Genomic DNA, 21,327 nt, shown 5'->3' with positions numbered 1-21,327 from the left:
ACCCTGCCCAGGCTCTGTAGCTTCAGCTCCACTGGAGAGGACACTCCAGCGTCATCGCAAGATGTCGATTCAACACGGGAGGAGACAGATACCATGTCACTCCCGAGTCGGACTGCACAGCCATTCTCGGTGGTGCAGATAGACTCTTAAGAAGCTACACCATCGTCTCTCGAGACGGACGGCTGCCGACGACGACGACTTATTCACTATAAAACTGGGAACTGGTGGAGTATTTTTGTAAATCAGGTGTAGTCTGAATGTTCTCATACCTAGTCAGCCCATTGGAACCAAAAAAGGCAGATTAACTCCCTGAAAGACTTCAATAATTTCCTTCCACAAAATCTTCCCCATTAAATCAGAAGTTGTGTGTGGGTATCTTGCTCATGTCCCTGTGGTTGTCCAGGCTCCTGGTGGAAGTCCCTTGTTCAAAATTTGTTTGAAGGAGGTACCACCCCTATTGCTGGTACCTTCCATGTAAAGACTGCTTTTCTGCTGCTCCATCCATTCAGAAAGAAATGAAGACAATGTTCCCACTTTGTCTTTTATGACCTGGGTCTCAAAACAGTACTGCATGCACCCAGTCTGACAAAGTATCCTGAGAAAGTTTCTTCAACTTCTGATTCTAACTAACACTTCTTTTCACAAGGATCTAATGAGTCCAAATTTCCCACGCTTCCAGGCATAACTAAGTCAAGTGTCAAAGATCCCTGTGTTTGTTTGTAGATTCAGATATGCGCCCCAGAACAGGAGAGGCTGTGTGTCGACCCCCCACATGCCACTCTCTGCCAAGTCTTAGGTTCACCAGATCACCTTCTTCTCAGATAAACTGCTTTTCAGAATAATGTCATTAAGACTGTCAAAAATAGTTTTTAACCATCTGTTCTAATAAAGCAAGGAACAGAATGGTAATATAAGTGTTTACAATGGTTTTATCCTTCCCCAATCCTACAGTGTTAGAGTAGCCTACACTTTCTTTGTTCTACATTTTATACTTGCTGTATTACTCAGCACATATTCATAAGTGAGGCTCTATTTCTTGCACTCACATTGATTAAAAGAGAGAATGAAACACAGTATTCTGCAAATGTTAGATGCTGTTAGACTTAACACATAATTTTAAATAAAATTGGGAATTGTCAAAATATTTTCAATTACTTTCCCACTGAAGCCAAACATACATTAATTAAGTTTTTACCCAAATCTGGTAATGGGGTCAGTGATAAATTAATTCTGAATTTTTTTTTTTTTTACTTGTACAAAGTTTCTTTTGAAATCGTTGGTGATTCTGAATGTGGGCTAGCTAATTATTCTGCAGAATAAGAATCACATCCAGCATTAATGAGTCATTCTGTCCTTCTTCCTCATCTGAGTGACATATCAATTTGACTTTATAGGTTTTTAAAAAATAATTTTGCAACCATCTAAATAAAGTTAATTTTGATGTTATTTTTATAGTGGGTAAATTAGCATTATCTTTAATAATAAAAAGTATAGCAATCTGAAGATTAAAACTCCTTAGAAGAGTGAATCATAAATTTACTCAATTTTATTTTAACCCTCTTAATTTTTTAATTGCAAAAATGTTAAAGAAAATATTTAAAAGCTCAATGACCTTATCATCATATTAAAAGTGCCTTTTACATTTTTTCAAATTTCTTCCCAGCTTGGTCTATATGTGTGTATATTTTGTATAACTGCGACCTTAGACTATGCACCATATATTTAGTTCACCTGCTAAGGATTCTCAGCTGGGGGTGATTTTGCCCTGCACGGGACAGAAAGGAATCTCTGGAGACATTTGTGACTGTCCCTACTAGAGGCAGGTGGCTGCTATTGGCATCTTGTGGGTAGAGGGCAAGTGTATAGCTTCCTCTCAAAAAAAGAATTATCCAATCCAAAATGTCAATAGTGCCATAGTTGAGACACCCTTACACACACACACACACACACACACACACACACACACAGCTTTATAAAACTTTCTGTTAAATAATAAATCTTCTTAAATTTTCATGCAATTCTTTTAATTATCCCTTATTTTTACCTAGTTTACAATCATAATTTATCTAAAGTTTTTCCTACTCTTAGACATCATTAATAGTGTATGAACACCTTTATACATATGGCTTCTATATTGCTTTAGATTAAACAAATTCTCATTAGTAAAATTACTTTGGTAAAGGCCATTATTTTAATGCTATAATTTTGTAAGTGGGAAGTGATGATGCTCGGGAAGGATTATATCTGAGAGTTAGTTTTCGCTTTTTGGATAGACAATGTGATTTTAGGAGGACAGAGGAGATCTCTTTACTCTTAGTTATGTTCCCCACTATTTTCTGAAACCTCACATAAGCCTGTCGGGAGAAAGAGGTAGCCATATGCCTTAGACTTCTTTAAGATAGATACTGACATAGACGCAGAAAGGGTTGCAATGGTGTCTTATTCATCTTCATATCTTAGTGTTTACCACAGCATCAGGCTGAAAACGTGCATTATAGATGTTTATTGAATGGACAGAGATGGGTAGGAGTAGTGGCACATGAAGTGACTAACTGAACGTCACTGACCTACCCGGGGCAGACAACAGCATAGGAAGTTTTGTGTTCCTATAAAACTGGGTTTTATAGTTATCATTATACGCAATGATTGTTGTTCTTGCTCTCAGACTCTGCTCGAAGTATCTGTTAAGGTTGGTGGTAGAAGTCACGTTATTGAAGGTCTGGGAACAAACACATGGCTCTTCCTCTCAGCCAGGATAAAAAAGCACTCTGAATCAGGACAACATTGTTTTTTGGTATAATTTATGAGGGATACAAAGCCATTTACAAATTAATAATTTGACCAATAGATTTTTAACATTTAGGGAATACATGTACATGACACAAAAGTTGAAAAGTATAAAATAATATATAAAGTATTTTTCAAGCAGGGTTTCTAGCCATCCAGTTGCTTTCTCTGGAGGGTCTGAATATAGGCTAAATATAGGCTAGAAACCGCTATAACCGAGATTCCAAAATAAGGCACACGAGCAAAATAGAAGGTTATCTTTGTCATGTAACAGTCTGGAAGTCCATGGTCCCAGCTGGGGATAGGGGTAACTCTGCTCCATAAAAATCATCCTGGAACCTGGTGCCTTCAATATGGCTGTTCTGTCATCCCTTATAGTGTTGTGCATGGTGGCATCTAACTCTTTACCACATCTGTACTCCAGTGTGTGGGGAGGGAAAGAGAGGACATGGACAGCAAACAATTTCTTTTTATGCAAATGATGCAGAAGTTACACCATCATTTCTACTCACTGGCAATAACTTCGGTTGCATGGCCACACCTAGCTGCAAGGGAGGCTGAGAAATGTAGTCTTCAGCTGGGTGGCTGTATGCCCAGCTGAAAATGCAGACAAGAACTGATTTTGTAGCTGTGGGTGTCTAAAAATAAAAATTGTTTCACCATGTGGCAATGTTGTCAACTGGATTATAAATGATTGAATCTGTCTCAGTCTTGAACTGTGCTGTCTGGCATGTTACAATTAGATTCCTCCAACACACCAGAAAATAAATAGCAATCGAGAGGGGCCTGATGCTTTAATCCATTTCACTTCTAGACCATTTGTCTTCTTTAACTCATTCTTCTCTTTGTTATATTTGAATCACTGAGACTGGGCTTGATAATCTGGAGACCACTGGCAATCTTCATTCTCCACTACAACACTGGGCAGAGTTAATCCTTTAAAGTTGTGAAACAGGCAAAATTTGTCTTTGACTATCTCATTTTTCTTCACCCTGCTTCCCTGGGCATACAATACCTGTGTTTCCCTGGCCATTCAGAATCCCACCCTAGGGCCTACAGGACTGTTCTCCATGTAAGGCTGTGGCTACAAAATTCTCTCTCTTCTTTGTTCACCCAACAACTACCCCCTTAGTGCTCCATCTCCAACTAGTTGATAAGAGATGGGAAGTGGGAGCCAGAGAAGAGGTTTAAGTAGCAGTTGAAATGTTAACATTTATATAAAGAACTTAATTCGAGTAGGTAGCACTGTTGCCTTACCTAGTTTAAAGGACTAGAGTTTGTCTTACTTTCTGCATGGGCAAGTATACTCAGATATGTATGTCTAATTCACAGATGTGTAAATTGGTATTTTTTTCCTAATTTTTTTATTATTGTTTTTCAATGACAGTTGTCCCATTTTCTCCCCATTGCTCCCCCCAACCCAGCCCACCCCTTCTCCCAGTCACATACCCCCTCCCCGTTGTCCATGTCCATGAGTCATTTATGCATGTTCTTTGACTAAACCCTTCCCTTACTTAACCCCCTTCTCTCCCTCCCCCATCCCCCCTGATAACTGTTATTCTGTTCCTTGTTCAATTTAGTTCATCTGTTTGTGTTGTTTCTTAGTCTCCTGTATTAGGTGATAGCAAATGGTATTTTTCTTTCATCGCCTGGCTTATTTCACTAAGCATAATTTTCTCTAGTTCCATCCATGTTGTCTCAAATGGCAGGAGTTCCTTCTTTCTTTCTGCTGCATAGTACTCCATTGTGTAAATGTACCACAGTTTTTTAACCCACTAATCTACAGATGGGCACTCCCAAATGCCATTTTTGTAAACTTTTACTTCTCTGCAAAAAGCATTGCACTCTGGAAACAATGAAGTAGATTGACTTTCTCTCTTCTCCCTTCCTGTGGTCATTTTGGTGTCATTAGCAGAATAGCTGAAGCCATCTTAAGCATCTTAAGACTTCTCTTTTTCAGATTGAGATAATATGCTGTATTAGTACTATCTTTTCTCCCCATAAACCTTTATTATAAAAGTTGATTTTGTGATGTGTAAATTGATTATTGCTACCTTTAGTTCTCTTAATTTGTTGCAAGAATATTTTAAAAAATTTCTGCTACTAATAAAGCATCCCGAAAAGAACACTTGTATTGGCCAAGACTCAATAACTGACATATTTATTCATATAGTGCAATGCTTCCCAAATCACAACACAGTTTAGAAAATATTAATATTTGTTTGTCACACTGATGTACACTGGAGCTAACTGGCCTAGAGGCTTTGTCTTTACCAGCCTCATCTAGCTGTGTCAAGGGTTAAAGGGACTCATTCAGCATATCCCATTCATGGGGCAGCCTTGTCTTCTGCAAGAGCTTATCTAAAATGCTGCTATTCAAAATGTGGTCTTCACATCAGCAGCTTCAGCAGCACCTGGGAGCTTGTTTGAAACACAGAATTGCAGGCTTTATTCCAATTTACTGAATAAGAATCTGCATTTTCATAAGGTTCCCAGGTGATTTATTTGCACATTAAATTTTGAGAGCACCAATTTAGAATATAGTGAGTAATATAACTAGACGGGAGGTTGCACTTACTTGGCATTAACAAAGTGCAAATCATTAAAATGGTTTTCCTCCTCTGGAAGACATTGTCCTAAAATGGTGTTGCCTGGGATCTGAGGTTTGATTCTATAACTTTCCTGCCATATGGAGCATGTGCACTCTCTCACACACATGTGTGAGCACATACAAACACACATCTATACACACATATGACCTTTTAGGATTCTACAAATGTGCAGCACAAAACGTGTGGTCTACTTAAACCAAACATTTAATTTCTTTAGATAAGTGTGGAGGATAAGGAAGATTGTACATAACAAGCATTTCATCCTCCTTCAAGCTTAAGTATACTTCCTGTACTGCAGAGACTTGTAACCAAAAATCATACCTTCCAGACTCTCTTGCAGCTATTATTATGGAAGTGCTTAGGTTTCAGCATTCAGACACTTCCACGTAAAATCTGGAAGGCTATTTCTCTGATAGGCATGGTTGTGGAGGGATTTTTTTCTTCTGTAGATTTCTCATTGTTTAGTCTAGAGCTTTGTGAAAATGAGGAAGCATGGGATAGTGAATCCACTTTGTAGGTTCAGATAACAGTTTGTATATGATTCTGGAGCTGGTTGTGGAAGTTGCAGCTTCTTGATATTGGTGGCTTCTAGGCAGTGGCTGTGGTGATGTAGTTTAAAACATTTAAAAAAATTGATTTTAGAGAGAGGAGGAAGGGAGGGGAGAAAGAGAGAGAGAGAGAGAGAAACAGAAATATCAACTTCTTGTTCCACTTATCCATCCATTTGGTTGGTTCTTGCGTGGGCCCTGACTGGGGATCGAACCCACAACCTTGGCCTGTTGGGATGACACTCTAACCAACTGAGCTATCTGGGTAGGCCAACATAGTTCTGAACCACAGCTTACTTCTTGGAGTGTGAGGTGGGCCATTTCCAAGATATTTTTATTTTGCTCTAATTTAAAAAAGACAAAAGAATTGAGAGCTCATACTTAACAACAAAGTTATTAAGAGTTACAGATCACTCCCAATTATTTCACATTTTATCTTACTGTTTAAGTGTGAGCAACTATTTGTTAATTTCATCTATATTATTACATGCAAGATGAATTTACTTTGATAAATTCTGCTTATTCGCAACTGGGAACAGAGTGCTATGAATTTACTTTTTAAATTGAAATTATATTTAAAGACCTCTAAAGCACTATCAATTTACATGAGTTGGAGAGAAAAGTAAATTAATTTAAATATTATTTCTAAGACTAAGGGGTTATAACTGATAACAAGAATCTAAGTTTTACCTGTCATTATCTAATATATGAGCTAGTTCTTCTAAGGTCATTGTGTTTTATTTTTGCAGATTTATCACAAATTAAATTGTTAGGCAGCTCTAGCCCCAAACCATATGTGCATGAGAATTGAACCTGAGAAGACATCTGTGGTTACACTTGACTACATAGTAAGCTAATAGTGCTTGAGGCATTTCCTGTACGGTGCAGCCTTTTGGAATGGTGGCACCCACCGTAACTAACCAAATGCGGACAGAATGAAAGGGGCTAGTTTGCATACCAGTACCACAGTGCCACTTTCTTGGTGATCTCTGTCAAGCAAGGAAAATGATATCATCACAAATAATGTACTTTGAATTTGACAAAGTTTCATAGGTACTAATTGATTTGTCTCTGAGTGGACAAATTTTTTGGGTTCTATGCTGAATGCATGTTACCATGTCTTAATTAAAATACACCTCTATGGTTCCCACCTTTGGAAATGTGACTCACAGAAAAGGTGTGCATGAAGATTTTATTTGATTTTTTTTTTAGACCTGAGGCAGGAAACAAAAGTTTTGTATTTTCAGTGAAGTAGCAGCAATATTGGATATTGAATTTTGGTATGAAAAGCTCTTCATTTGCATCTCTAGTTGTTCAAATGATATATCCATCTAAAAATGGTGACACTTTCCTCATGATTTCTGAGGCTTTTCTATAGAAATTACATTTTAAAACGAACATTAAAACAGTGCCTTATATTTGTAATTTCCAATGGAAGTGAATTGAATTTCCTTATACTAATAAAAATGATGAAAACTATAATTTATTCATCCCTTCCCATAATTACAGTTGTATATGCCCTGGTAGAAATTAGTGAATGAATTAGTATCAGAATAAGTGACTATAAATTATGTTCGTGGCAGTAAATCAAATCATCCTTCTTCTTTTTTTAAGTATATTTTATTGATTATGCTCTTACAGTTGTCCCAATTTTCCCCCCTTTGCTCCCCTCCACCCAGTATTCCCCTTGCCTCCAGCAATTCCCCCCCACCCTTTAGTTAATGTCCATGGGTCATGCATGTAAGTACTTTGGCTTCTCCCTTACTTATAGTATTCTTAACATGCCCCTGTCTACTTTGTTCCTACCAATTATGCTTCTTAATCCCTGCACCATTTCCCCCATTTTCTCTCTTCCCACTCCCAGCTGATAACCCTCCAAATGAGCTCCAAGATTCTGGTCCTGTTCCTGTTCTGGTTGTTTGCTTGGTTTGTTTTTGATTTTTAGATTCAGTTGTTGATAGTTGTGAGTGTGTTGTCATTTTACTTTTCATAGTTTTAATCTTTTTCTTTTTCTTAAATAAGTCCCTTGAACATAAAAAATATATTTTATCTGTTTACTCTTAGAGAGAGGTGGGAGGGAGAAAGAGGGAGAGAAACAACGACGTGCGAAAGAAACACGCCCCAACTTGGTACCTGGCTGGCAAGCCAGGCATGTGTCCTGACTGAGAATTGAACTGGAGCCACATCAGCCAGGGCAATCCCTTTAACATTTCATGTAATACATTAATGCCTTGGTGATAATGAATTCCTTTAGCTTTACCTTGTCTGTGAGGCACTTTATCTGCCCTTCCATTCTAAATGATAGCTTTGCTGGATAGAGTAATCTAGGTTCTAAGTCCTTGCTTTTTCATCACTTTGAATACTTCTTGCCAATCTCTTCTAGCCTGCAAAGCTTCTTTTGATCAATCAACTGACAGTTTTATGGGAGCTCCTTTCTAGGTAACTTTCTGCCTTTCTCTTGCTGCTTATAAGATTCTCTTTTTATATTTAATCTTTGGCATTTTAATTATGATGTGTCTTGATGTGGTCCTCTTTGGGTCCAACTTGTTTGGGATTCCCTGTGCTTTCTGGACTTGTATGTCTATTTCTTTTGCCAAATTAGAGAAGTTTTCTTTCATTATTTTTTCAAATAGGTTTTCAGTTTCTTGTTCTTCCTCTTCTCCTTCTGGAACCCCTATGATTTGGATGTTGGTATGTTTATAAAGTTAACCCAGAGGTCCCTAAGTCTCTCCGTGTTTTCTTGCATTCTTGTTTTTTCTTTTTGTTTTGGTCAAATGTTTACTTCTTCCTTTTGTTCCAAATCATTGATTTGAATTCTGGCTTCCTTCTCTTCACTGTTGGTTCCCTGTATATTTTTCTTTATTTCAGTTTGGGTAACCTTCATTTCTTCTTTCCTTTATTTATATTTTTGCCATACTCTATGAGTTCTCTGAGCATCCTTATCACCAGTGTTTTGAACTCGGCACCTGATAGGTTGGCTATCTCCATTTTGTTTAGTTCTTTTTCGGAAGTTTTGTTCTGTTCTTTTGTTTGGGCCATATTTCTTTGCCTCCTCAATTTGGCAGCCTCCCAGTGTTTATTTCTGTGTATTAGGTAAAGCTGCTTTGACTCCCGGGCTTAGAGGTGTGGCCTATGTAGCAAAGGCACCTGTAAATTGTGTGGGGCAGAGCCTTAGGTAATTGCCAGGGCAGCACCAACAGCTCACAGCTTTGTGGCTCTGTTTGTGGTAGGGGGCCCGGAGAGGGAACAATGCTACTGCTTGGCTTCTGGCAATTTGCCCAGCATTTGCCCCATTTTCAGTCACTCACCCACTTCCCGTATGCTACTGGTGCCCTTCCAGTTGCTGCCCTGGGGTTTGCATATGTTCTAAGACCATGCGGGCCCTTTAAGTGGCAAAAATCCTGCAGTACATTCTGCCACCCCAAACCCTACTGGTTTTTACAGCCAGAGATAATGGGGGTTTATCTTCCTGGTGCTTGAACCCTGGACTGTGCGGTTTGGCCTGGGGCTGGGATCATTTGCTCCTAGGGTATCCCTCCCGATTTTTATTCACCACACGTGAATGTGGGACTGTATTCTGCCACTACTGCCGCCTCTTGTCCGAGCCATGCTGCCTCTCTTACCCATCTGGATGAGTGTGGCTTCTTTAAATCCTTGGTTGTCAGACTTCCATATAGCTCCTGTTCTGACGGTTCTGGTTGTTATTTGTTTTTGAGATCTGGTTGTAATTCTTTTTATGGTTGCATGAGGAGGTGAAGTGTGTCTACCTACACCTCCATCTGGACTGGAAGTCCTCTAAATTATCTTTCTTCTTGATGAAGAGTGTTGGCTCTGAAATTAGATTGCTTGGGTTCCAGTCCTGGTTCTCTTAGCTTACTAACTGTGTTGTCTAGAGCAGGTCTCTTAATCTCTCCGACACTGTTTCTTTACTGGTACAATGGGCATAGTAATAATGCCTCCGTTAGGGGCTTCTGCCAAATTTATTGATGTAACTCTTATAGCATTTGCACAGTGCCTGGCACAATGTAAAAGGCTGTTATTATATATGTAACATATATAATAACAGCCTTTTGCATTGTATATATGTATTATATATATACAACTGCAAGATGTATATATGTGTGCCTATATGTAAAAGAACAGCTGAAAGTATGTATATATATGTGCCTATTATATATGTATAAAATAGCAGCTGCAAGTATGTATATATGTGCCTATTATATATATAAAATAACAGCTGCAAGTATGTATATATTTGTGCCTTGCAGCCTAAATTTGGATATGTACCTTGTTTCCTTAACTTGATTACAGATTTTGAAAAGGCAGGGACCAGCTTATATAGTTTTTTATAGTTAATATAATGTCTTACAAATTATATACTCAGCAATTTGGGTCTAGATTATAAAGGTCCATGACTTCAGTTTCCCAGGCTTGCTCTGGATCTATTTCCCACTCTAGTATAACCCCTGAATCCCTTTTGAATTGTGGCATAAGTAGTTCATGGCTGCTTCCTTCCCCAATCAATAGCATCCAATCCAATTAAGCATTCAGACCATCTGCCCTTTGGTCTGAGGCTGTATATAGTAGTGCAAAAGGTTCCAGATGGTCACGTCATGTTATTTAGGAGTTGTTTCTGAATTTGTTAGGTGTTTCTGGCTACTGGCTGTATATAGTAGTGCAAAAGGTTCCAGATGGTCACGTCATGTTATTTAGGAGTTGTTTCTGAATTTGTTAGGTGTTTCTGGCTACTGGACAGTGTATCATTTCTTTATCTTATCTATATTAAATTATGCAGAATATAATTTATACCCTCCTTCTTCTCCTCTTCTCTTGGTATAGGGATGAACTAAACAGCATTTTCCTTACCAAAGAACCTGCTGTCACAGTGTGAATTACTCATCTGCAAAAGGCTCAGAGGGTACCCAAGGTCAATGTACTGACTTATGTCCTTTAAACACGTCAATATTTACTTATTCAGCTTTTTTACCTTATAATTTTATTTGAGCTAGTCCAAAAAAGAATTAAGTTTAATATGGGCAAATGCTGACTTCACCTACAATTTGTGAAGTAGAACACTGAGGTTCAGAAAGCCTGGGTTTCCTTATAGATTGCTGTGAGAGTTGCATTTTAACCTGGTAGAATCCATAGGTTCGATGGAGGCTTATGAGAATTTAAGATAGTTTCATAATCATGTGAAATACTTGGAAAGTTTATAGAAGGCCTTTGGGCTCCTCTCATTCTTCCCAGTGCTCTGCTAATGACACTTCCTTGTCTGCAACAAGCTCTGTAGTTCCCTCTTTCACATTTCTTCTGTCCACTTCCACTCTATCTTGATTTACAAAATAAATTTCTAATTCCTTTTTTTTTTTTAGTTCTATTTTGTTAGTGATTACTTCTAGCCATACACAAATGTGATTATAGCTGTATGGTGTTGTGAAAAGTTTTGCAATTGAATTCCAAAATGACAGTCAGTGTAAATTATAAAGCACAAAACACTGTTTTAAAGCGCTGTCAGCAAAAAGTAAAAATGTTTTGGAAAGGAGAGAGAACTAGGCTGGAAAAGGAAACAATCCACACCTAGAAAAAAAAAAGAGGCACATTTAGGAAAACATCTGAGGGACAAGGACAATGGAAACACTTAAGTGACTTTATTTTTAATAAAATATAGTTAACATACAATATATTACTTTCAGATATACAACATAGTTATTCAACATTTACATACCTAATGAAGTGATCACCGGGATGTCTATTAACCACCTGATACCGTGCAAAGTTATTACATTATTTATTAACTATATTCTCTATGCTCTATATCACACCATTACTTATTTAGTTTATAACTGGAAATTTGTACTTCTTATCCCCCTTCACCTTTTTGCCCTTTTCCCCACCTCCTTCTTCTCTGGTCACCATCAGTTTATTTTGTATATCTATGAATCTGTTTCTCTTTCTTTCTTTAAAGATTCCATGTATAAGTAAAATCATATGTTATTTGTTCTGTCAGACTTATTTCACTTAGCATAATACCCTCTAAGTCCATCCATGTTGTCACAAATGGCAAGACTTCATTCTTTTTCAAGGTTCGGTAATATTCCATTATATATATGTACCAAAATTTCTTTATCCATTCATTCATCAATAGACATTTAGGTTGCTTTCATATCTTGGCTATTGCAAGTAATGCTGCAATGAACATAGTAGTGCATATACTTTTCAAAAACAATGTTTTTATTTTTTTTGGATAGACACCTAGAGGTGAAATCGCTGGGTATGGATCCTCTGCTGTCCTCCAAGGATTACGTCATTAGGTTGCATAAGATTTGCCAGTGACTCTCCTGGAGGATATACTGGATCTTTAACTCCCAAGGCCATTCATTCGGCATTGCTGAGCCCTAACTTGTGCGGGGACTGTACAGCAACTAGGTTGCAAAGATGAAAAAGAATGCAGTTCCTATCTTCGTACACCTTTAAGTCTTTGAAACAGAACATCTTAAGAGGTAGGTACAAACGTCCCGGTTGCAAAAACAGAAAGCAGCAACTAGAAGCTTGGAAGAGTCCTCAAAGCTCCACAGAGGAGGAGAGCTGTGGTCCCAACGACAAAGACCACTGTGAAGACTTTCGTATCTTTAAAAAATAAATGATAATGTGAAATAGATCGTTCATAAAGGAAGGGTTGGGATGATTAAATTTTATATGGAAGGTTTAAAAGAGCAGGGACTTAATCAGACAAGTCCCCTGTAATTGTCAGAAAAGAAGAATGGTCCAGATGACAAATGAGTGTTAACTGATCAAACTGACATTCGCCCGTGTGGGGCACCTTCTGCAGACTTGCACTTGCTGCATTTAGTCCATGTCGAGTGCTGTTCTCCAATATCTAGTTGGCTGCAGGGAGTCCACCATTTCTACCAGATTTCGCACACGGCATACAGAGAAGGCTATTTTTGGGGTACAAAACCGTTTTCTCCCCTCTCTCCCTGTACTTTTAGGCTGTGCGAGGCACATCTGCAGGAATTTTAGAGATTTTTTTCCCTTCTTTTCTCCATAACAAATAAAAGCACTTAAATTAAGGCGGTTAACAGCAACAGCTCTAACAGCTCTGCAGGCCTCCTGGCCTGCCCGCCCGGGCTGACCCCGCGCAGGGCCTCGGGTTAGCCCAACAGCGTTAACCGCCGCGGGGACGCAACCGCTTCCCGACGGCGCGAGGCGAGCGTTGCACGGTCTGGAGTGTTAGGCCAGGGTGGAGTTCAGGTGCCAGGAGAAAGGCGAGGCAAGCCGTGGCTTTGACCAACGGCCCTTATAGCCAATTGAAAGCCTGGTCGACTCTTCTCCCTGCCAATAGGGAGCGAGACCCAGATTTGGGGGTGGGAGGAACGCTTCCCGAGGGCTGCGGCTGGATTCGATCCCGCGCAGCCACAGCGGAGGCGGGGGCGGAGGCGGAGGCTCGGCCTGGGCGGCGGGCAGCGGATCCGGGGAGGAGGGAAGACCGGAAGCCACGGTCGCGTCCCATCCTTAGATTCGCTCCCTGGGGCTGGGAACGAAGACGGAGGAGCGGGGAGAGGCTGTATGTTGGCTCCTTAGTACCAGGGAGCGGCTGCTCGGGAGCCTCGTCCCCGGGCGCTCTCGGTACTCAGCCGGCTCCTGCGCGCGCCGCCCCGGGTGACGGCCCGGCCGCGCAGACCTCGCTGCAGACGCGCTGCCCGCGGTGGGGACCGACCCCGGGCTCGAGGGCCGCACCACGCAGCCACCCCCACCCGCCGGCCCGCCTGTCCCTCCGGCCGCCGCCATGTCCTCCTCCTCCTCCTCCTCCTCCCCAAGGGAGACGTACGAGGAGGATCGGGAGTACGAGAGCCAGGCCAAGCGCCTCAAGACCGAGGAGGGGGAGATCGACTACTCAGCCGAGGAAGGCGAGAACCGCCGGGAAGCGACGCCCCGGGGCGGGGGCGATGGCGGCGGCCGGAGCTTCTCACAGCCGGTAACAAAGCGCGGCGCCCTGTCCACTGCGCCTGGCGGCTGCCCGGGAATCAGGGCCGGGTGGCGGGGACTCGGCTCCGGGCCTCCCTCTCGCCTGGTTTCCCTTGACTACTGAGCTGACCGGGTCGGGAAGCTCCGGCTCTTCTCTTGGGAGCTCTTATTATTTGCCCTACCTGTTTTCCGCATCCCGATCGCGAATCCGGCCGTGGCCTGGCCGCAGGCCCGGGCGCGAGTCGGCTGCTGGCCCTGAACTTGGAGAGGGTCGCGGGAGAGGGCGGTGGGGAGGCGTAGCTTCGGATCCAGGGTGCTTTGCTGTGCGATGAGCTCTTTGTTAAGTTTAACTCTCCCGGCTGCTGGCCGGCATCTGGACGACCCACTCGCTCCTTTCAGCCCCTCTTCCCCCTGCACCCGCGCGCAGGTCACAGGATGGTGGCGTCGGTTGCGCAGAGAACTCTTCGCCTGGGTCGCAACCAAATGATTGATTACGCTCCGGCGCTCACACCCTAGTTCCCCTGAAGGTTTAACTTAAAAATGTTACTTGGCAGGTATGGCGTGCATGCTCTGCTACCTAGTTTTCTGATTATTGCTCAATACAGTTTTTAGCTCTTCGGTGTGGAAAAAAATGTATTGGTGTTAGGACATCCCTACTTTCAAATAAAACAAATCTTAAAATCATGTCAGTTTTTCATTGACAGTTTTTTTCCCCATATTTGCCCCACTAGAGGAAGAACTGAACCCAGGAACTCATTAAACACGTTCCTAGATTCTTGTTTCTCTCATCAAAAATGTTAGCTGGGGGTAGAGGGATGTGAAAATCGTTTTATCCACAGTAAACAGTAACTCAGCTTCAGTTGAATGGAGATTTGAAGGAAACAAGCAAAGCAAATGTTTCTGCCCTTCTGTGGTGCATTAAGCTGTATTAATGATTTACATGTTCTTTGAAACATTTAACACATTTTAATTGCAATTTCATTTTTCCTTGTTTTTTTGTTTCTTTTTTGTTTCCTTGTTTTTGCTTTTTCCCTTTTTTTGAAAGCAAACTTTGCCAGAGATTGATGAAATTGTACACATGTTATTAGAGTGTTTTCCACCTTTGGTAAGAGGCAAATTAGAAGTCTATTAGTTGTTTGAATTCTGATCAGTAGTCCCAAACTTCTGTTAGAGTTTACAGATATGATAACGTGACAGATAAGGTGGTAACACATTTAAAAAAGGAACTTCTTCCTCTGAACAAAGTATCTTTCTTATGGCTATATATTACATTAGATTTTTGTGCCTAGCTATTTGGGATATTCAAAATGTAACTTGGAAGTGTGAATAAAGAAAGTGCATTTCTTCTTTAAAGAAAATGTTCAAAGTCATTTCCATTGTAGAAGTTGGAAACAGTAATATTGTAGGTGATATTTAGATGCATTGGATCAGTGTATTTCTTTTGCCCAAAGTCTTGCTTGAGTTTTTGTGCGGCATCATGAAATGAAAGACACTTAAAGAAAAAAAAAAAAGACACTTAAATCAGTTTATAAAAAAATAAAAAGACATTAAACATTAAGCCAGTAGTGTAGGATGCTGGGAAGAAAATAATATATAATTAATATATCCAGAGTGGCTTGTATCGAGCAGTGGAAATAGCAGTAGGTAGGTCTTGGGGAGAGTCAGAAATCTTAACTAGCATACAATCTGTGTGACCTTGGGAAAGTTAGTAAACTGCTGAATTCTCTTGTCTGAAATGTGGAAGTTGAACTACATGCCCTCCATACCTAAGTTTGTAGTTCAGTAACATAATGCAGCTTTTAAATGACCCAGGCAGGAACTATTATATGCAGATTGAGTTATAAATTCAAATTTTTGTTTATCTTACTACTACTGTTAAGGTTCCTTAAGCGAGGGTGAGTTGCTTTTATTTAACAATAGAACCCATATTGCACTGTGGAATCTAATGAGTGTCTGTTTTTTCTGTTTTTAAACATTTTTCTTCATGTAAGTTTTGGTACTCTTTTGAAATCGTTGCAACTATGGAAACCTGTACGTAATACAATTCTATTAGGGTAGGAATTTTTTGGATTGAAGTTTACTGTCTAGTGCGTCATCATCTAGAAGTGACTGTAATTCATCTAACTGAAAAGGGTTTGGCTCAACCCTAGCGGTGCTTCAGCCCAGCCAGAGAAGAAATACATTTGTGGTCAAACTGTTAAAAGTAAAATGCGTATTAGGTACAATGACAGGCAGTCTTTTCAAACCTAGTTGGAAGTTTGTAAAGTGCAAAGTAAGATTACTTCAAAGATTTACATTGTTTGGCTTTTCATAATTATTTTCATGAGTGCTTTATTAACATATTAACTAGATTTAAAGAGGAAAGTGAGTACATATTTAAGAACAACAGTGTTTCTACAAATGCTCCTAATTTAAAGATGAATTGGTTGTTGTGAATGATCGTGATGTTTTAAGGTACTAAGAGAAAAGAGTTAAATAGTTTGGACATGAGAAATAAGACATTCTGCAAATTCGAGTCTTACAGTACTGATTTTGAAGAGCAAAAATTCCCTGAGTGATTTAGATTCATTGGGATACATTGTTGAACAAAGCTTGATTATGGAAGTTTGTGCTATGCGTTACACATTTACTTTATTCTTACAGAGTAAATAGTGTTTAGATCTATTTTTGCAAAGGCTGCTATCAATAAAAAATTTTGGAGTATTTATTTTGGAGACTTTCAAGTTTTTCTTTTACTCTATTCTGCTAGTGAGTAAACAGGAAATAGTAAATGATGAGGCCAAAACTTATTTCTCAATGTTTATTAAATAAACTTTTAAGATGGCAAAATGCCAAGATAAAAATGTAGCTCCTAGGATTTCCAAATAAGGAATATTATGTTGAGGCTCTAGCTTGAATTTAAGATACACTATCATACTTTAATGGTCTAAAATTACAGTGATGATAAGAATATTATTTTAGCTTATTGGATGAATATGGGATTGGAGATGAGATGAGGTTAACTTTGTCAGTTTATCTCCCACAGGAAAAGTTTAGAGGCCTTGACAGTGAACATAGTAACTATATTCTGGGGAATAAAACATTTCAAGGATATGTGCCCTGAAGGTAAGTGCCAGATCCTTGAGGCTTCTATAGCAGTAAAAATTGCCTTTAGCTAAACTGCTACAGTAAGTCAGGATTTTCAGGCCTAGTTTTGGGAAAGAAATGAAAAGCAGTAGGTATTGCTGTCTTTTGGTTATAATTCTCCGTGTTAGTGCATAAAGTGAAAAGAGCTGTTAATAGAGCCATAAGGCCAAGCAAGGCAGGTGCCTTGACTCTGCTATCAACATGCTTTGGAACTCAATTTGCTACCTGTCACGGGAGATGGTTAGAGTAGACGATCACTGTGATCTCTTGACTCATTACAAAAATAATTCTTCGGCCCCTACCTGATGTGCCACATGCAGTTAGTTCTCAGTGATAGTATAGTAAAAAAAAAATGCTGTATCTAAAAATCAGTGAGTCTATATCATTTAGCGGTTTTTTTTCTCTCTTTGAAATTGAATATAACTTTCAAAGCTTGCAGTTACAGTCACAGCAACAAGTCAGGTGAACTTAAGCAGAACAAAAAGGGGGTGGGGTAGGGAATTTATTGGCTCAATGCAACCGGGAAAGCCAAGTTGTAGACTAGTTTTGGGCATGGCTGGACGCAGGGATTTAGATGATGTCATAGAGACTTGATTCTGTCTCTTTCCATGTTTCAGCTCTGTCTTAAAACTAGCAAATAAACAGGACATTCTCTGTTCCCCAGTGCCCATTGATCTCTGAGCAACCATTTTTTATCTCTCAATTCATTCCCCCAGCTAATCACTGTGCTATCTCAGAAGTTGTGGAGACATTACTGTGATTGAGAATACCAATATAATAATATGGAATTGAAGAGGTTTTTTTCTTTTTTCTTTTTAAAGGTTTTATTTATTTTTAGAGAAAGGGGAAGTGAGGGAGAAAGAGAGGGAGAGAAACACCAATCTGTGTTTGCCTCTTGTGCACCCCCAACTGGGGACCTGGCCTGCAACCCAGGCATGTGCCCTGACTGGGAATTGAACCGGTGACCCTGTGGTTCACAGGCTGGTGCTCAATCCACTGAGCCACACCAGCCAGGGCAGGCTTTTTCTTTTTTGTGTGTGTGTTTATCCAGAAGAAGTGGAAAGGGGTTTTGGATAGGCAAAACCAAAGGATTTATAGCACATGAGAAAAAAAGATTATTTTTTTAAAAAGTTATTTGAATCTTATGGCTCTTCTTTTTAATCTTTGCTCTGTTGGGCAATCAAATATACCTAAAAATCTGGGACAGGAAAATTAAAGTGGTTCCCATATTTTGGGTCTGCTGTGTTGTTTCTCTTTAAAAAGAAAAAGACCAAGTAAAGATATGTGATTGTTTAATTTAGAAAGAAAAAAATATACTTAAACTCTAAGCATAGTGTGAGTTAGGAAATATTTGCAGCTGCCCCTTAAAACTAGTTTGTTCTTGGTCTATGTGAAGTCTTCAAAGTCAAGGAAGGGATAATCTTAAATATCTGGAAATGCTGTACTTCTTTCTTGACACTACATTGAAAAATTCTAATGTATCCAGAAAAAGATTATCAGAATGGAGAGAGCATTTAAAAATTGCACCATAAGAGGAATGATAGAAGAATTTGGGAGGATATTTAACCTGAAGAGTAAACTTAAAGGTGTGATTTAAGAAGTCAGTGTAAGTAATTGAAGGTTATCATGTGGAAGAGAGAAGTATACTTAAGGTTAGGGGTGCCAGCTAATAATGAAGCTTTATTCAATAACTACATCTGGCACTGCTAGGCATTTTGTATTTTATATTTCACTTATTTATTGTAATCTTACATGGTGAGGATATTGTTCTTTTCTTCTTCCTTTTTAAATAGTGAAACAAGCTCAGAAAGGTTAAGTAACTAGCCTTAGATCACTGAGCCAGTAAGTGTCCAGAGATTCAAAAGTTGCTCTGACTCTAGATGCCATTTTGGATAGGAAACTATAGAGAGACAGAAATGGATGCAATATTATGAAGAATTTTCCAAAAATATAATGGATTGTCTCAGTAGGTAGTGTGTTTCCTGTCATTGGAGGTGTTTAAGGAGAGGCTGGATAATCACTTGGCAGTGGGTCTTTGTGTCTGGTGCTGGGGGATGAATTATTGAATTTGAGGTTGGTCTTTTTTAATCCTACTGGAGGAGGGCACAAAAGATAGTTCAATGGCTCTTGAGCACATATTGTGCATGGAGATGCTGGGAAAACAAAAAAGCCTGAGAATATTGTACCTGGCCTTTGTGAGTTTAGAGGTAAATTGTTGCTTTTCTGTATGAAATGATAATGGGTCCTGCTCATTCTTCTTAGATTGAAGCTTCCCTTTAATAGAACTTGGTCTTCAATTTGCAGTTGTCAAAATTAGCATTTAAGATTGGTGTTATTAAAGTTTGTCCTTGAGATAGATAGCCTTTGAGGGACAGGGAGTTTGGAGTGGTTATAACTAGACTAGTCTATAGCCTGCTGTGGGGACTGAATAATGCCTCCATAATTGATTCAGTTTACCTAAAGAAAGGCTTGAGTAATTAAAAAAGAAAAAATATATACATAAATTGCAGGCATACCTTCATTTGTTGGGTACTCACTTGGAATATTATTTCTAGCCTGATTAAATAATATATATAAATAGATCAGGAGAGAGCCTAGATAACCAAACATTTGCAGTGGAAACAACTTTGGGCTTCTGTCTGAGAAAGAATTTTAAAAAATTAATGAAGCTGGAGACAACATGATTATTAATATACAGATGGGGTACCAACTAATATTAATATATTAATATATAGTGTTTACTACTGATTGATTCACAAACTAAGAAATTAAATGCATAGTATCGTGCTTCAAAAAGTTAAATTTAAGGTAGATAAAAGAAGCTCTACAAATGACTTAAGATTTTTTATCACTAGTATATAGTATAGGTAGATATAAGAAAAAAAATTTTTTTAGAAAAGTCAGCGTAAAGCACTTTTATTGCAATACTAAAACTTGAAACCCATTTGTGGTGCTGGGGTGGGGGGCTGGAGGGTAGGCAGCAGTAAATTCTCTCACCAAGTCAGCACATGGGGCAGCCAAGGAGGGGGCGGGGGGAGGAAAAGCCAGGAAAAGGATCCGCAGGGGGAACTGAGCATCAAAAAGCAGAAGATGCTGAAGACGTGGTGACCAGCATCATTTTCTTAAGATAACTGTCAAGGATTTGTCACGGTGGCTGGGTACAAACAGCACCTTCGATTTTATCTTTCGATTAAAGTTCTGAAAATTTAGGAAGTGGAACCTGGAAAGCTAAGAGATTATAAAAGCCCCGAATATCTTAGGAAAAACCCACAGGATGGGGGTTGGCGAGGAAAGCCAGTGCATGAGGAGGACTTCAGAGGTCCCTGCTGGCTGGGGATCAGATACCGGTAGTGCCCAACGTCACAGTGAAAATGATTTGCTCTTAAAAGGCAGAGGGTTTAAGGGGGAGAGTGGGGTGGGCAGTGGAGGCAAGGGCGTGCCACTCCCTGCTTCAGTTTTGGGTGGGGCTCTTAATTCAACCCAAAGACATCTCTCAACTTGAAGATAATTTGGTCCTCAACAGCGCCTCAGATCTGCTATAGCTTTGCAGCACAGCAGCAAGAATGTTTAATATATAATAGATAAAAAATTTAATCCAAAAATTAAAAATTATTAAATAAAGATTCTCGCGCCCTCCCCCACACATCCAATTCCTAGTCTGAAGTTAACCATAACTTACTGTTAATACTTAATTGGAAACTGAGATCCAAAAGACTGAAACTGAATCTTCACCGCAAAGGAAAACAAAAGGAAAAAAGTAGCCCGAGGTTTATAGCGTATAGTTTAGGTTAACACACATACAAAGAGAAAGGGGAGAGCAAAGAGGCAGTGGAACGTCAGGAAATACTCTGTACAGACTGGCGTGCGCGCATCGTGGGCGGCACATTCAGGAACAAGGGGCTCAGGGCCAGGGGCCCTTCCTGTCATTCCAGTTTCAGAAGCTCCCCATCAAAGATGAGAGTTGCTTTTACTGATTTGGTATCTGGGTGCCCAGTAGCACCATAGGCACAGTCTGGGGGGATGCTTTGGCTCTCTGACCCACACTATCTGGATAACCCCATCTTTGCAGCCTTGGATCACTTCCTGCTTGCCTTTCATATTCTTCAAGGGCTTGTCTCTGTCCTAGGAGAAATCAGATTTATTTTCATCTCCAAGTCTCCCCGTGTAGTGCACCGCGCAGGCCTGGCCTGCCTAAGGAAAGTCCACCCATCTCCCCTGCATTCCCGTGGGGGAAGCAGCGGTGGTTGTGGACGCAGAGTGGTCTGGAGGTGTGATGGCCGGGGAGTACC

The 21,327-nt window shown here is 39.9% G+C and overlaps 1 protein-coding gene across 1 annotated transcript in view; it reads left to right on the top strand.

The window, feature by feature from the left end:
• The first annotated feature begins 13,395 nt into the window (after positions 1–13,395).
• HNRNPLL (heterogeneous nuclear ribonucleoprotein L like) overlaps positions 13,396–21,327 on the top strand; it is a 38,587-nt gene continuing 30,655 nt past the window's right edge. The window contains exon 1 of the mRNA XM_090281174.1: positions 13,396–13,922. Within this exon, the coding sequence (XP_090137300.1) occupies positions 13,734–13,922 (189 nt within the window). The 5' untranslated portion in view covers positions 13,396–13,733. The remainder of the gene's footprint in view (positions 13,923–21,327) is intronic.

This window comes from Furipterus horrens, unplaced genomic scaffold, assembly GCF_987537825.1.
Source record: "Furipterus horrens unplaced genomic scaffold, mFurHor1.1.pri manual_scaffold_6, whole genome shotgun sequence".
Classification (NCBI taxonomy): Eukaryota; Metazoa; Chordata; class Mammalia; order Chiroptera; family Furipteridae; genus Furipterus; species Furipterus horrens.
Note: the sequence above shows the minus strand (reverse complement) of the source record. Positions and strands in the feature narration are given on the sequence as shown.